The sequence below is a fragment of the Meleagris gallopavo genome, chromosome 8, assembly GCF_905368555.1.
Source record: "Meleagris gallopavo chromosome 8, MGAL_WU_HG_1.1, whole genome shotgun sequence".
Classification (NCBI taxonomy): domain Eukaryota; kingdom Metazoa; phylum Chordata; class Aves; order Galliformes; family Phasianidae; genus Meleagris; species Meleagris gallopavo.
Genome location: NC_139411.1, coordinates 5,517,323 through 5,534,526, shown reverse-complemented (window position 1 = coordinate 5,534,526; position 17,204 = coordinate 5,517,323). Strand labels below are relative to the sequence as shown.

Genomic DNA, 17,204 nt, shown 5'->3' with positions numbered 1-17,204 from the left:
GTGCAAGGGTCAGCACAGGTTAGCTATGTCTCACAAGGAGGTGCTTTTCATCTCCTATTTGAATTAACTGATCGGTTGGAAGTATCTAAAGCCATGGTTACAGACAGATCCTTTTGTTGGTAAAAGATGTCACTGTCTATGCCATATTAGATACTAGTGACTAGGGCTATTATTGATTACCGGTTTCCCATGACATTAGGAGTTGGAAAAAAACTAAGATGAAGTTTTTAACAAAGAGGTTACTATAAAAAAAAGTGTGAAATAAATGTAAATTGTATTATATTTTGTTTAATAGTTGCAAATATAATTTTTTGCAGTTGAGTGGCAGAACGGTATCCCTTAAAGCTTCAACAGTGTTTTGTTGCTTCAGTAGTAATGCCTTCTATTTATTTCTATGAAAACTATAATACCTGCAATAACATCATCTGATGGAGCAAATTCTTAGCCACAAAACATTATTTTTCAACACATTCACCACCATTAGCTGTGCACTTTGTCCAGTGTGGAGGCCAAAAAGCCTGCTTGCTGTACTCATAAAATCTGTATGGCTCTCTAGAACATGGCTTATCTTTCACATCGTTGTTACCACTGCTGAAACATGCTACCCACCACCTCGATATGCTAATATCCACTATTTGGACTCATAAATGTTCAGCAAGTTTCAGTGGGGGCCATTTTTCTGCATGGAGGTATTCAATTCTACTCCTTTGCTTCATATGCACTTCCATGTCAGATGCTGCCTCTCTGCTGCCATCTGTTGCATGGCAACAGCATGTAATATAATATTGGTGGGAAGGTTCCACCACTACTGCCCTACCACCAACATTTACCTCTGACATTGTGGGCTGGCTTGATAAAAGAGGAAGCATTACTTTTGGAGCAGCCCTCTAACTTCTTGGTGAAATTAAGACTGAAGTAACAGTTCAGCAAGTTTTTCCATCAGAAGGGCAAAATATTTCCCTAGTAATAGATATCTTGATGGTCATTAAGTCATAACAGCTGTTACAGTAATGAGGCAGGACTTCTTCCTGTTAGCTTAGCTTTGACTAATGCTATACTCCTAAAGGCTCTGCTTTCCCAAATCGTTCATGGCATATGCTTTTTAAATCCATAAAACAATCCTGCACTTGCTATATACTCTGTTCTAATGCCAGAGCAAATCTATGTTCTACTTGTGGCACCTGCTGTGGCACCTGTTTCAGCTACTTTAGGGTACTACTGAGCATACTAACATACTTAAAGCCCTGTCAACATAGCTCCCTTTGGAAAATGTATAGCTCTACCCTTTAATCATTTATCATAACTCATTAAGAGAGAGTTAATGAGCATTCAGAACTTTTAACAATTTGGATTAGTACCCTTCATGAAAAAGGGGCATGTATGTAAGTAGGGGCCTCATGTAGTTTTGGGGTACTTTAATCTTTAACAAACCTCAACAATTTCCTGGCACAAATAAACTGAATGTTTAAAAACTTAAGTCAGTTAAAGTATTAACAAATGCTGTCACACTGAAAGCTGTTAAGTCATCGGGTTTTGGAAACTGCTGTATTTTGAAATACAGAAAATACTGTCACATTAACCATTTTCAGAAAGTTAAAAGTCACTTGTAGCGTTATAAAGAATTTAACAGAGAAACTGGAATGCTGTGTTTGGACTCAAGAGATTAAGTTCAGGCTAAGTAATGGAGAATTGGGACTATAATATCTTTACTGTGCTTATGCTCTATTTCTAATATGTTGGCAGTAAAAAACAAGAAAACTAAAATCCCCGGAGGCGGTTCTCTGGTCTTCCAAGAAGACTGGGGTCACAGGATGAATATGCTCAGTGAAATTCATTTCTGCACGAAACTTGTTGACTCACTAACTTCCTTAACAGGTTGATTCACACCTCACTTGGGGAAGATACTTGTCATGCTGTTTCAAAAGCTGTTTAATTAAGAACAGTTCTATTCTTTCCCTTGCTTTTTTTTTTTAAGAAGGATTTAACCACTGAACATTTATACTTGCAGTTTTATATTCTTTTATTTTTTGAGGACTGATTACCATTGTAGCTACTAATACAGGTATAAGACCTTCTTATACACTCTGACATAGCATAAACAGCACATTAGTTTCTTATCAGTCTTTACATAAGATAGGCATGACTTTGTGTCATATCTGAGTTGCAGTCAGCAGATGCTGAACTTGACAACCTAGTGCTTTTTCTCTGGATTATCATGTTGCACATTCTTACAGGGCTGAGTGTGCTTTAAAAAAAAAAGTGACCCCCTGAGTCTTAACCAATACCCAATTGTCTGTAGAACTTAGGCACTCATTGCAAATCTCTTCACAGGGGCTGCAACAGATGCTGGAATTATGCATGAAATTGATAATTTCATGTGAGTTCTATTTGTGATATTCTCACAGAGCAGTGGAATTAGAAAAGCAATGATAGTTTTTGCAAGTAGGGAATCAAGACTGATGTTTTCTGAGACATGTATTTTTTTTCCCCCCTATGTTTTGATTTTTCCATTTTCCATTGTATTTTATCAAGAACTTGTTTTAATACCTGGTTGGCTTCTTTGTAATTGTCTTCTGTATAATTTGCATAAAGTAGTGCTTAATGCTATTTTTTTTTAACTTTCAAATGTTTATTGCTTGTTAATAGTACTTTATTACCCTGAGGTACAGGGCCAGAGTGGTTTGGATCCCGTTACACTAGGTATTGTACGTGTGTGGAAGAATGCAGTCAGTGTCTCACTGTTTAAAAGCAGAATTTCCTTAAATTGGTGCATCTTTATTGGCAAAGACTGATAGATTAATAAAAGATTGTATTTGTATCTTCTCTGTGCAGTAGATAGTTTCATTATCAACTATCACATATGCTTAATATTTCTCAAAGCAGTCTTGGGAGTCTCTTCCATTTTTTCATAAAATTTTATTGGTATGATTTTATTGCCAAAAGTGAGAGAAGGCTAAAGATGGGTTAATGAGTCCTCTTTCTAGTTCTCACTTTAGATATCTCTAAAAGAATAGCATTTTCATAAAACATGGATTGTTATTTTCGAGTTATAGCATAAGAGGCTCATGCTGCTTGCTCAAATTTCAATGAATTTTACTTGTACATCTCCTGGACTTGGAATGACCTGAAAGACTCATTGGTGTTATCTGGAGTTGTGTAGGAGATGCAAAATGGACGCAGAAGGTAGAGGGCACTTCTTTTAGTCTTGGAAGTGATACAAGTAAGTGAAGGGAAAGGCCAATCAAGAAAATGCCTGTCATCAGTTGAGAAAACCAGGTTGTTCTCTGTGGTGCTATTTAAAAAATGCCTAGTAAACGTTTGGGTGGATCTTCAGACTTCATTAGGCTGTTACATGTAAGATACATGCATTACTCACGTATTTACGTAATTTTGCGGTCTCTTCAAAAAGAAGTTTTATAATTCTATAAACAGAAAACCTATCCTGGGATAGAGATGATTAAAACACTTCCTTTCGGCACCTGTCTGCCACAGAAATTTCCTCAGCTGCCCAATAACCATCCAAGTGATCTTATTTTTTCATTTATTTCTGCTTCTTCATATTTGAAGTAAAAGCCTCCTATTGTTAAATAGACACGTATTCACTCTGAGAGATGTTTTCTGCTACCATTCACTTGACGTGTTCTTGATGTGGAACACCACAAAGCTCCATTGCTGACTGCTAGTAAATAATTTATCTGCAAACATGGTTCATGAGACTGAGCAATGCTAGTGAGTGTGATACTGCCAGAGTAGCATTAAAAGCAAACAAAATATTGAAGAAGACCAGGAAGGATACGTGTCAGTCATTCATAAAGTAATCTCCCGATTTGTGAGACCTTGGAGAATCTTGGCCAAAAACAGTCTGACAACATATTAAAACAGAAATACCTGTAGATCTTGTACATGCATAGGTGGTGCATAGCTCTGCAAAACTTTACTGTGACTATAACTGCCTGGAGAAGAGCTGAGATCTGGATGGACCTGAGATTTGCATGTTGAAATTAGGGAATACATCAGTCTTTTTGTCTTCTTAAGGGGCATTTTTACTTCAGACATTTACTGCAATCCAAAACAACACTTGAGGTTTGTTTGTTTGTTTTCTGACAAATCAGAAAATGATGAAGCTCATATCCTGCAGTTTAGCTAGGTCTTCATTTGAGATCAAAGTGGAGGGTTACATTTTTTTCATGTGTTCCTTTCATTCTTCACTGGTAACAGACTGTTAGCAGAAGGAATCCCTATTAAAGTAACCGCTGTGAATATATATTTTCATCTACAGAACTCATTGTTTAGTAATGCATTTTGTGCTAGATGGAGGAAAAGACAAATTGGTCATAGGCAGGCCACTTCAAACTTTCTCAGACTTTCTTGGGCAAATGAAAACTTCAGTTTTGGGGAAGCAACAGCAATAGATTATAACATGTTCTACTGCAGAAGTTAGTGTCTAATGTGGCCAATGAAAGCATTGCTAACTCAAATTCTTTACTTGAATGCATTCCTTCCATGTACGTAAATAGAGATGCCCTGTGAACGTCTATTCCAGCACAGCATATGCAAATAAATAATCTTAATTTGTGTATTTACCCTGGACCAGGAGAGGAAAACTCTCAATTTGGGCATGCTGAATTGTGAAACTTACTGTGACTAGGTATGCAGTATGTAGGTATATCCTTACAACCTCTGATTCTAGTGCTACTGAGAAAAATGTCTGGAGTTTCCAAGAAAGGAATGGAGGAAAAAAGAAAAGTAGCTTTGACATGGAAGTGAAACACCTGCAGAACAACTTTAATGTACAAGATTCATGATCCATAGTGAGCCTGAATCAATTATGCTGTGAATAAAGCACAAATGCGCATTTTAAACTAAAGAATAGATGCATATTAATCTACATAAAGCTTAGCTAACTATACCCAGAAGAATAAATACGATTTTCATGTAACTTATGCATCTAAACTTCATTACTTAAGAACATTTATTAGATAGACACCTAATCCATTTTCAAACATCTGTCTTAAACTTCTATACTGCTGATCATACAACGAAACTTGAAGACATCTTTGTCATTTGCTATTAGTTTCCTTCCAAGTATGATTAATTACATGAAAGAGTAGAAACGTATTAAAGAGTAAGAGCTGAGAAGCATATGTTGAGCGCATGTTTCAAGGCTCTGCCTGGAGCATCCCGTTAAAATGTAAGGCTTAAGCCAGCCTTAACTTGTTGCTGCTTATACTGATAAATGGTGAATACCACACCTAGATGAGATAAGATGGGGAAGGAGCACAATACCCAGAAAGAATGGGGTGAAACAATGATCTAGAATAGCTTATTTACAAGACAGTGATTCTCTAGGCTCCTAGAAGATTGCTAGATGAATGCTGAGAAATAGCTGATATAATGATATTATTGCTGGCAAGGAGTCAAAATTTCTTAATTGTCATAGCAAAAAGTAAAAGTCAAAATTTCTGTTTTCCTTGTTGTGGAAGTAGTTACATTTAAAAAAAAAAATATATACATATATAGTGAATGTGCTGCTGAAAGGTATGGTGAAGTAAAAATGCTTTACTATTTTTGAGAACCCCCGAGAGACTGGGAGTTTAAACAAAAAAATCCGTCTGCAAATTAAAAACCCAGTCACTTATCCAAAGATAATTGAGTCTGCTTGAACTGTGCACTCTGCTGAATTAGGAATCATGAGATCATATTTTCCTACTTCTATCTGGGATGGAAATATCCCTAGAATATCTTTCCTTGCAATGTTTGGGAATTTTTGAGTCATATTTGAGCCCAAAACTTTGGCATAAAAATAGAAGACAGTGATGAAGGTGAGTAGCAGTGTTTGAATCCTCAAATCCAGATCAGTTTAGATGAAGAGCCATTCATCACAGGCGAGCTAGTATTAATTAGTTAAGATCATTAATTTCTTAAAGATCTTTCTAAATATTCTGCTTCTTTCTCAGCTTTTGGCTTCTCAAATTTGAGACATTCCTGTTAAAACTTTGCACTCCTCTTGACGTTGCATTTTCTTACTTTAGTTTTAATTGTACTTTTTAGGGTGTACTGGCTTAGAAACAATATTGATGTTAGTTTAAGGAAGATTTTATGTACCATTTTAGCATGTATTTTTCTTCTATGTATGCTTTCTAAAATTTTTCTAAGAAAAATTTCTAGGAAAAAATGAAAGTAAGAAAGGGAGCTGGCAAAGAAGTACTTAGTGGGGAAGGAAGACCAGGTTAAACTTTGTGTAGCACGTCTGGCTGACATAATTTCTTTCAGGCCAGAAATGAAACAAGCTTGTAAACCCTGTATTATATAGAAGCCACTCTTTCAGATCTTACTTGGCCTGTTTCATTATAAGCTTGATCATGACTAGAGGAGAAGAGAAAACAAGTGATCTGTTATGGTCACCGAATCTACCCTTGTTGCAATTCTGGTTAAACAAAAAGTGCTGTTTCTTTCTCAATAAATTATACTCTTACTAATTTATTTTTATTTTGAATTTGAAATAGCCTTTAGCTGCAGGCAGTGCTAGTACATTAATACATCTTTGGCATCTTTACTTGATTGAAAGCTAGAGCAAAGCTTAAGCCATTAAATTTTGTTGGGTAAAATAAACATCCTTAGTCTTTAGAACTTCTTTCTTCCTGAAATCTCCATTATTTTCCAAGGACTCTGCTGTGATACCTGGCAGGATGTCGTTGGCCACTAAATGTGGCACAGCATATGGCAAAAGAAATCTGCATTGTACTTCCTTGGGGGAAACTTATGTACAGTTCTTAGGGTTTTTTTTATTATTTTTCACTTGAAAATTTAAGTTGCTTTCGTTCTGGATTTCTGAAACTTATGCTTTTGTTTCTCTCACAGAGATGAATGCCACAGGTGCAAAATACTCTTGAAGATAAGAATACTGTTTGATAGGTAGCTGATTCTGATAGGGCTGGGCAATTCAGTTGGAAGAGGCTCACACTGAACAGCCTCTAAAACCTTGAAGACAAAATAGTGACATACTGTAGTTGATGAAAAATTTAGTTCTGATTCAATGTCTGTCCTGTGAACATGTGCTACATTTCATCTTCTCTTGTGCCTTTCTTTGCTCTTACAGTATCTGCAGGCAAAGCGTGAAGTTGAATGCTACGTGTTTTTCATTTAGGGACAGGACTGCTATTTGCTATGTCAAATTGCTTTTAGTACTTAATTGATCAGAGGAGGAATTCTTCGCCTGGCAGGCAGAAACAAAATGAACTCAATAAATATACATTTAGAAAGAACAGTTAACTGTAAACCTGCATCAAAGCACCCTAAGTTAGAAACACGCAGGAGCAGAAGAGTCACTTACAGATTAAAACACTGTGCTTCAGCCTCAGGATGTGCTCAGAGTAAAAGCTATTTTATTTTGAGCTGTTTAATATCAGAAGTGGCTGCAGGCCTCTAAATGTCAAATGAATGCACACGGTATTGTCTCAGATGCCCTTTCAGTGAGGCCTTACTGCTGTTGAGCAGATCAAAACTCCTTCAAAATTATAGTCTTGGTTATATACAGTGAAAGGCCTTAAGCAGAATGAACTTAAAAAGAAAATCTTAGCATAGTGGCCAATGGGAAAAGACAAACAACCTTCAGTTTCTTGCTGATGCTTGTAGGGGTAGAAGAGACAAATTACTTCTATCAGGAGATCCAAATGCAGAATGTAGATTGAAATAAGATGAAAGCAGTAAAAATCTGAAGGGTGTATTGATAAGTAAGATTTGTCTTCATAAGCATTTACCTTATAAAATTGCCCTAAAATGAATTTGAATTGAAAAAAAAAAAAAAAAAGAGGGGAAAAAGAGGCATTTGGGGGAAAGAAATACTGGCATTTGTGATCCTGCAAGCACTCAAAAGCTTAGTGTAACTTGGCTGCAGGGAGTTGTCCTGTGGAAATCTCCAGAAGGTGAAGCATCAGTACTTCAGCTATATTCTCAAATGTAATTTGCGTTAAGGATATTAAACTCTGGTACCAAAAAAGAACTCAGTAGCACCACTATCAAGGCACAATATATGATGATGAAGGTAAACTGAATGGGTACAACAGCTGTTTTTTAATGAAGTGTAGGAGAGTAGAGATTACTAATGCTAATACCGTACAAGATTTAGAGAGTTGTGTAGTCTTCTGGCTATGCCAACGCATCCTTTAAAAAGCTACATCCACATTTGATTATTATTCATAGACTTGGTGTACATAGACTGGTCATTCTTCTTACAGACTCAGCTCCAAAACATTTCCATTTATTTATTTAAACAAAAGACAGAGAACATTTCAACCAGAAAAGGTAAAGCTGGGACAGAGGAGTGAAGGCTGGAATTCGTTCTAGCCGAGGACAGAGGTCTTTACACTCAAAATACCCTCCCCCCCAAAGCTTTCTTCTCATAAAAAATGCCTATCACTTTCCTTTTACTTCCCAGTTGAAAATCTTCTACATTGGGTTTATTTTACCACCTGGGTCTATTTATCTTGATAAGAAGAGTATTTTCTTGGTCTTAGAGGAGCCTTGTGGTAGTATTAAGCAGGAAGAAAATATTTAGTGTTGATTATGGAGGTGTCATTCCACTATGCTTGTGGTATGCCCCAAGGCTGAGGTAAACTGGATGGCTCTAGTTCTAATAGCAGTTCTGCTGCTGCAGTACAGATTTGACCATAGTGTTCTGAACTGCATTTGACTGGATGTCCCACAAAATTTTTGTGCTTCTGATACAGTGGCTCCTTATATTCAAGAGAGGTAGATTAAAGCTATTTTGAGTGTTCTCACATGTATTGTAACCTTCCCTCCTAACTAGAGATGAAACATTAGCCTGAGAGGCCACTTGAGTGTGCCTCTGCAGCGTGCCAGCTCAGCTTTACTTAATATAAATAGAAACCCTTCTAGATGTCAATGGAATGTTTTGCAGATCCCCTGAGCATTCATTTAAGGTGGGTTTTGCTCTCCTATTAAAAACAAATTAAAAAAAACCCTTCTTTTATTAAAAAGCCTCGTAGTATATTGGAAAGCAGTAAGACATTTTATTTGGGAAGACGGTAGCTGCAAAAAGGACATTTTCTCTAGGCTTGATTCACAATATCACAGAATCATAGAATCCTTAGAGTAGGAAGGGACCTTTAAAGGTCATCTAGACTTCAGCAAAACTTTTGACACTGTCTCCCACACCATCCTTCTGGAGAAGCTGGCAGCCCATGGCTTGCACAGATACACTCTTTGCTGGGTAAAGAACTGGTTGGATGACTGAGCCAAAAGAGTGGCGGTGAATGGAGTTAAATCCAGTTAGTGATTGGTCACAAGTGGTGTTACCCAGGCATCAGTACTGAGATCTGTCTTGTTCAATATCTTTATTGATTATCTGGATGAGGGCATTGAGTGCACCCTCAATAAATTTGCAGATGACACTAAGTTGGCAGAAAGTGTCAGTCTGCCTGGGGATAGGAAGGCCCTACAGAGCGATTTGGACAGACTGGGTCTCTGGGCTGGGGCCTGTGAGATGAAGTTCAGCAAGACTAAGTGCCAGCTCCTGCACTGGACCACAACAACCCCAGGCAACACTACAGGCTTGGGATAGAGTGGCTGAAAGACTGTGTGGAGGAAATGGACTTGGGGGACTGGCTGATCTGGACATGAGCCAGCAGTGTGTCCAGGTAGTCAAGAAGGCCGATGGCATCCTGGCTTGTATGAGCAATAGTGTTGCCAGCAGGAATAGAGAAGTGATCATCCCTCTGCTCAGCCCTGGTGAGGCCACACCTTGAGTACTGTGTTGAGTTCTGGACCCCTCACTACAAGAAAGAGATTGAGTCCTCGGAGCTTGGTCAGAGAAGGGCAGTGAAGCTGGTGAGGGATCTGGAGCACTTATGGTGAGCAGCTGAGGGAGCTGGGATTCTTCAGCTGGGAAAGGAGGAGGCTCAGGGGTGATCTTATCACTCTCTACAACGACCTGAAAGGAGGTTGTAGTGAGATGGGAGTTGACCTCTTCTCTTGCATTACTAGCAATAGAACTAGAGGGAATGGCCTCAAGTTGCACCTGGGATATTCAGGTTGGATGTTAGGAAATGCTGCTTCTCTGAGAGAGCATGCTTAGGTGCTAGAATGGGATGCCCAGAGGAGAGGTGGTAGTGTCACTGACACTAAGAAATGTTTAGATGTTGTACTGAGGGACATGGTTTACTGAGAAACATTGCTGATAGGTGGACAGTTTGACTGGATAATCTTAAAGGTCTTTTCCAACCTTGGTGAACCTATGATTCCATCTAGTCCAGCTTCCCTGCAGTGAACAGGGACATCTACAGCTAGGAAGGAGCCCAGGGCCAGGTCATAGTATCCTTAGAATTGGAAGTGACTTCTGAGGGCCATCTAGTCCAACTCCTCTGCAATGAACAGGGACATCACAAATAGATCAGGTTGTTCAGGGCCTTATCCAGCCTTGCCTTGAAAGTCTCCAGGGATGGAGCATCTGCATCTCTAGACAACCTGTTTCAGTGCCTAACCACCCTCACTGTAAAAGTTTTTCCTTATATCTATAACAAACCTACCCTCTTTAAGCTTGATACCATTTCCCCTTGTTCTATCACAATAGGCCCTGCTAAAGAGTCTGTCTCCTCCTTTCTTGTAGCTCCACTTTAGATATTGAAAGGACACTATCAGGTCACCTCAGAGCCTTCTCTTCTCTAGGCTGAACAGCCCCAACTCTCTCAGCCCTCGATGTGATCCGTCTCTATGGAACATCCATATCTGCAGGAACTTCAATTTTCCAGTATACTATGGTCCTCTTTACAATTAATCAGTCTTGCTAAGGTCTCCCATTTGGCCTTGAAAAGTATAAAAGCAATCATCAAAGATAGTGGGATGCTTACTGTATGGGATGAGTTACCTAGGCCACGTCTTTGTTCCTGTCTCATGCCTTCTGACAATGTGTAAGGTGAAATTGTAATTCATCAGATGGAAATTCACTTCAGTGAATTTTACTTCTTTGCTGTCATTTCTTGTCCAGAATTGTTTTCTGCTTTGTAAGAAAACCATTGATTTTTTTTTTCTCCTTAGGACTTGTTATTGTACTTATTATAGGGATAAGGATGGAAACGTACTCATTTAAGAAACAAAACATAAAATACCTCAATTGACTTTTTCACAGTGTAGGTGAAAGAGGAACTGATATGTACGGTCTGGCGATAACTAATTGGATTCATTTGGATATTCATCACTTCACTGTTAACTGCCCCACACTGAGATTTCAATTTTTCCTTTTTCCAATGAGTCATGCTTTTATATGTGGAATGAGGTGGTTCTCCTGCCACTCTCAGGCACTGTGAGCTTCAGCGCTTAAAAAGCCTGTGAAGGTTTGCTGGAAACATCTATATAAAACAGTGGTAAAAAGAGGGAGACTTAAAATGCTGCTTTCTGCAGACTTTATTTTCTAGTGATTCTTAGTGTCTGTCCATTCCTTTGCTTGTAAAAGTATGTGCTACAGTCACTGTAAATGATAGCTTATGTCCTGCCTCTGAATTTCAGCTGAACTGTGGAATTGAACATTTCCTCTTATTTTCTTCTTCCGTACATATCCAGAGGTGAGGAGGGGTGTTCATTTCCAGTGCTTTAGCATATTTCTAGTGCTGTTGAGACATTTTCTTAAATAAGAATGGGAAGGTGTAACGTGTTGATTTGAGGGCTGGGGTCAGGAAGAGGGCAGGCATAACTGAAGTCCTAGGAAAAGAAGAGGTCCTGACTAATGCTGCAAGCTGCTGTATTAGCACCTTCTCACTTGTGTAGGGCTCTGTATGTATTTTCGTCTGTCAGTAAATTAGGAATTCCTTGTGGTAGGGAAGCTATGTCCATCTATCTGTTTATACAAGCATTGTTGATAGGATTTTAACACTCAGCCATTGAAATGCTGCCTGATCCCGTCTCTCCCATTTTGGAGTGGAGCTGAGTAGCATTGCAAGGGAGCACATCTTGTTCTCAATGTGGTGCAGCAGCTGCACTTTGTATTCCAGCTCCCAGAGCTCCTGCTAGGTGGTCCTTACTCTGAACCCAGTGCAGACTTATCTTTTTGGGCACAGCTGTCACTGTTGTGCTATATATCTACCCAGTATACAGCTCTCCTTACAATGTGATACCACTAGTCTGCCCAAAGGTTTTAAGCTGGGTATACTGGAAGTCAGATGCCTATCTTGTTGGAAACTTCTGAGAGTTTGAGCATTTTTGTGCTTTTCTGAGAGAGGAGAAATACACTTTACTTCCCAACTTGCAGCCTGTTCTTGAGCTTGGAGTGCTAAAGATACGCAATTAAAATTAGGTCTCACTGTCAGTGTTATCCTGGTTTCTTTTTTTTTTTTTTAATTATTATTTTACTTCTAATCAACTGACAAATACTACAGTTATACCTTGAGTCTGGGGCAAATACTGTGTGACCCTTGCAAAACCAGGCAGCTGAAGCTGTGCCATAATCTAGAGCAAATGAGTTAAGACTGTTACAAATGTTTTCTAAAATAGCTCTGTCTGGGTTTTACCTATTTACATTTCAAGACAAAAGCATTAGTGGACAAAATGAAAACTGTATTTTAACTAGACAGTATTTATATATTCAGTATTACTTTTGTAATGCTCTATTAGAGGAAAATCAGGGATGACAGTAAACTAGAATTTATGGTATGGACAAATAGATCTGGATTTTTGCTCTAATCCTGAGGTTTAATTAACATTAATGGTTCATTTCAAAAATATTTTAAAAGAACATTTTAAATAGAAAATAAGTCCTGAAGATTTCACAAAAACATTGATCTGTCTGCAACCACTTAATAAATAAATGGTTGATCAGAGCTGAATTTTCAGATTAAGAAGCATGCCAATAGATAAACACTTCGCATTCCATTCCTTTCTGTTGGATCTTTAAAAATGGGAACACGATAGTCTTGAAAGTGCTTTAGCACTTTAGATCTGGCTCTCCTTTATCTCTATGTGTATGCTGGTATTTTGTCCCCAGTGATTCCTGAAGGTTCTCAGTGTCCTCTGTAACTGCTCACTCTGGATTCACTTGGAAGTTTCCCAGAGTAGTCTGTTACCTTCTAGCTAAAATAGTAATAATTGTGTATTTGGATATGGATATTTCATGCAGATTAGACTTTTAGAGTTTAACAGTTTCTCCTGTGTAAAGCTACAGGGAAACAAGTAATCTACATGGCATCTTTCTTAGCCAATGGGAAGAATGGGGGAAGTAGTGATTATCTCCTGGTATGATTCTGAATGATATATTGAACTGGATTTTGAATATATTTTGAATATATTGAACTTGGTAGTCTTGCATAGATTATCACATCTGCCTATGAAACTGGAACAAACTGAATTTTAGAGGGTGACATCAATGCTGTGCTGGCTCGTGAGATAGGAGCAAGAACAGTAGAACTGTATGAATGAACCCAGCACAGTTGGTTACTACTGTTAAACTTAGATGAAGATGTGGCTACGAATTCCTTTCCTTTCATTTTAAAATAAAGGAACCCTGGTTTATAACCCATGATTGTGATGTTCACATAATTTCTGTAACTCTTGTGTAGCTCTGAGCCTCAGGCAGGCTCTTGCAATGGCTATAGTTAAAATTCAAATTTGCCCAGGAATTTTTGTTTTATAGGCTTTTCTAATCAATACATCATTTTGGTAGTGTTTTCCAAAAACATGTTTGGCAGAAAATATCCCACTAGAGTAAGTGAAACCAGTATGATTATCTCTTCCCTCAAAATTAGTCTCTAATCTATGTCAGTTATAGTTAACTACTGTATGTTTATTTATATTTTATAACATCTAAATTGTGAACTGGAAGAAGTAAGAATCAGAAACTGAGATAAGTCAGTGTGTTTCACCCTGGAAAAGGGACATAGGAATGTTGCACATAGGAATTTCACCTTGCAGTCAGACATGGTTTATGCTTACTATACTGAAGGAACAAGAGTTGACAACTGCAGATGTGGTTTCCTTGGTATTATCCTCGGTGTGGTGGTGGTGTTGATTTCTTTTTCAGTGAGGAGATTAATGAAGTGGGTATCTTAAAAGCATTTGCAAAGATCTGTAGCTTATATCTGTACCTTATAAATACTGAGTGCAGAGAACAAAGGAAAAAATCCTATGTGCTCATTGAAAGGTGGCTGAAGGTATCTGAAGGCTCTTCTCTAGTTGGAGTTCAATAATGGAGTGAAATTTCATAGATGGCTGTTGGATGGCAACTGTTGAGTCAAGGGCTGAAGCACTGATTGATCACCTGGGGAAAGGACCTGGTCAGCCATGGAGCACAGGTGAAGGCAATTCAGCTGTGTGACCAGAAGGGGTGGAGCCTGGCTGCACCTCTCTTAGACCTCATTTAAGGGCTGACTGCCACTGGGGAAGGATCTCTGACTGGAGATCCCTCCCTTGTAAAGTTACTCTTGTGAGCCTAGATCTTTGGATATGGGTGAGCACTTTTCCTTTGTTACACCTTTCTATTGTGCTAGTTCCTTTGTCATTACACCTCTTATGTCACCATTCCACTGTGTTGATCTTTCTAATTGTTATAACTGTAGTGTATTGATGCCACCCAGATGCACCTGAGAGGGCTATGTTAAATATAGGTGAGAATACTGCTTGCTTGAAGAAGCTGCATTCCACTGGGCATCTGGAGCTAACACAGTGTTATTACATAGTGAGGACCCATAATTTCTGAACTGTTGTTGCAGTAGTTGGATTTGTAGTTGGAGTATTCTAGCTTCTTATTTCTAAAAGCATTTGTCTTTTATTTTTGGATTGTCAGGTGCAACAGGCTGGTGGAGGTTCTCTTGGATAACTAGTGGTGTATCAGTAAGGGAGCTGTAGTTTTATGTGGGTTAAAGTTAAGCAGAATAATTTTCTATAAAGCTCACTATAGAGCAACAAAACTTGTCCAAGGTCCCTCACACACATTAGTTTTCTGTCAGAACAGCGTAATGAATAAGTTTGGGAAAAATGACTTTTAGGAGGAAAAATACAATGAAGTCATGCAACGGATGGTGGCTTCTTAGTTTTCCAGTTCTGAGTAATGTCTCTACATACCACCCCAAAATGAATTATGATTATCCCCTTAAAATGGAAATAATGACAAGTAGGCATTACCTTTGACCTTTGCAGAAATATGAGTTAAGTGTATCTGTTTAATTTCCATAAGTTTTGTTGTTCTACCTGTGCGCTAACAAATACAGCAATAGTTAAGGAAAATTGTGTTCCAATTCTGGACAGGTTCTGTAGAAGTAATCTACGCACGGAATGACTTAAGACTTTTTTCTTTTCCTTTCCCATACAGATCACTCCTGGCAGCAAGGCAGCACAGTCACAGATGAATCAAGGGGACCTTGTGGTGGCCATTGATGGAGTCAATACTGACAGCATGACTCACTTAGAGGCTCAGAACAAGATCAAGTCAGCAAGTTACAACCTGAGCCTCACTCTTCAGAAGTATGTTTATATAACTTAAAATCTTCGCTTTCCCAAGGGTTTCCTATGAAACCCATCACTAAGGGCTATGTGTTTCATCTTTTCCTGTTAGATTCATTTGAAGTGTCCAGCGTATAGATATGAAGTGGACAGATAAAATCTGTGGTGATTCTTGTAGCAAGTAGCATGGATTTTTATAGATATCACAATGGCTTATATGCTGTATGAATCTGTGTTGCATTTAGCCCACTGAATACAGGTATAATTCTTATTCATTGAGGCTCCTAAAGTCCAACAGTGATGTTTCTTTTACTTATTCCCGTGTGAACACACACACAATTTTGGTTAATATATGAATGACTGTTCCAGAAACAACTATCTTAAGTGTTCTGATCACATAGATTTAATCTGACATTCCCAGAGTGAGAATTTTTATTAATGGCTTGGCACCTCTGAGATTACACTTGATAGGGTAAAAAAAAGGTATAGCTTCAGTGCAGGAAAGGAAAACATTTGAACACAGTACAGGGAGACTTTCTCACAGAAATGTGATAGAAGTCTGTTAAGTGGTCTTTTGAAGTTACCGAGACCTTACAGTATTTTAAAAAGATAGGATATTATCCTGGATGCTTGCAATTGAATTCTCATTCTGTGACCCACTCCAGCATTTTTGGTCTAATTTAATGAATAGTAGTGATAAGGAGATTCATATGGCATCTTTTGAAAAATGATCTAAATTGTTTTGAGTTACGTACAGGTTGAAGAAGATCCTTTCTGATAATTTATTGTAGATCTTCTGTTTGCTTTCCTATTGGATTCTTATGTTTCACCTGTAGATAAGGTCTCTCAATAAAAACAATTTCACAAAATATTGCATTGGCGAAAGAAAGACCAGTTAACAAAATATTGGGTCAGTCACTAGCGATGGAGTGGACAAAAAAATCTACTTTCTGTACAGATTGTTCAGAGGGGACACTCGATTATCTGACACACATTAAAGTCTGAAAACATAGAATACTTTCAAATTAAAAAGGCATATATGTGCATTAGAAATTGGCTGTAGTGATAGGAAAACTGAAGCCATAAATTTCGATGATCTTGGACATTAATGTCTAGTAGTCACATGGCTCTAAAAAAAAATCATTTCAAGATCCTGAATTCCTTACCAGAGGACCTGTGGCTTGATTTTTGTTGTTGCAGCTCTAGAATCAAAGTGAACTTGCTTGTTTAGTCTATAATCCCAAGGGGAAAAGCAATGGAACATGAAATCTAGACATAAGCATTCTGAGACCAAAAGCTTTTTATTTATCTAATGGCTACGGGCTCTCAAGAGCAATGGCCTTTCCTTTTATTGATCCTGACCATGAAGGTTTCATGAGTATTTTTTATAACCTGACAGTTCAGATAATGTTTGCTGCTACTCACTTATATGATCACACTTAAATTCCCCTTGGAGTTTCTTTTTCAGGGTGAAGAACTGGTGGTTTTTGTTTGGTTATCAAGAAAAACTTGCATTGTGTCAGCACTTGTGCAGGATATCAAATTGCAAGACATCAAATGTAGCAGAAGGGAAGAATTAAGAATGCTTGTTTGTCCTGTCCTACTCTAAACAAAGAGTCTTCACTTCTCTGGCTATACAAACTTAGTTTTTCTTCAAGTACCATCAATTTGCCCTGCTCAATGTACACTACCATAGCTTTTCAGTGAGTGTTTTGTGTGGAGTGCTGGCCTGCGTTTGTCATGCAGGTATCTCATTATGA

General features: G+C 38.2%; 1 protein-coding gene across 14 annotated transcripts in view; it reads left to right on the top strand.

The window, feature by feature from the left end:
• The window catches only part of LDB3 (LIM domain binding 3), a 123,611-nt gene that overhangs the window by 22,038 nt on the left and 84,369 nt on the right, over positions 1-17,204 (top strand). For all 14 annotated transcript variants that reach the window (XM_085229496.1, XM_085229505.1, XM_085229506.1 and 11 more), the window contains exon 3: positions 15,314-15,465. In XM_085229496.1, the coding sequence (XP_085085622.1) occupies positions 15,314-15,465 (152 nt within the window). The remainder of the gene's footprint in view (positions 1-15,313; positions 15,466-17,204) is intronic.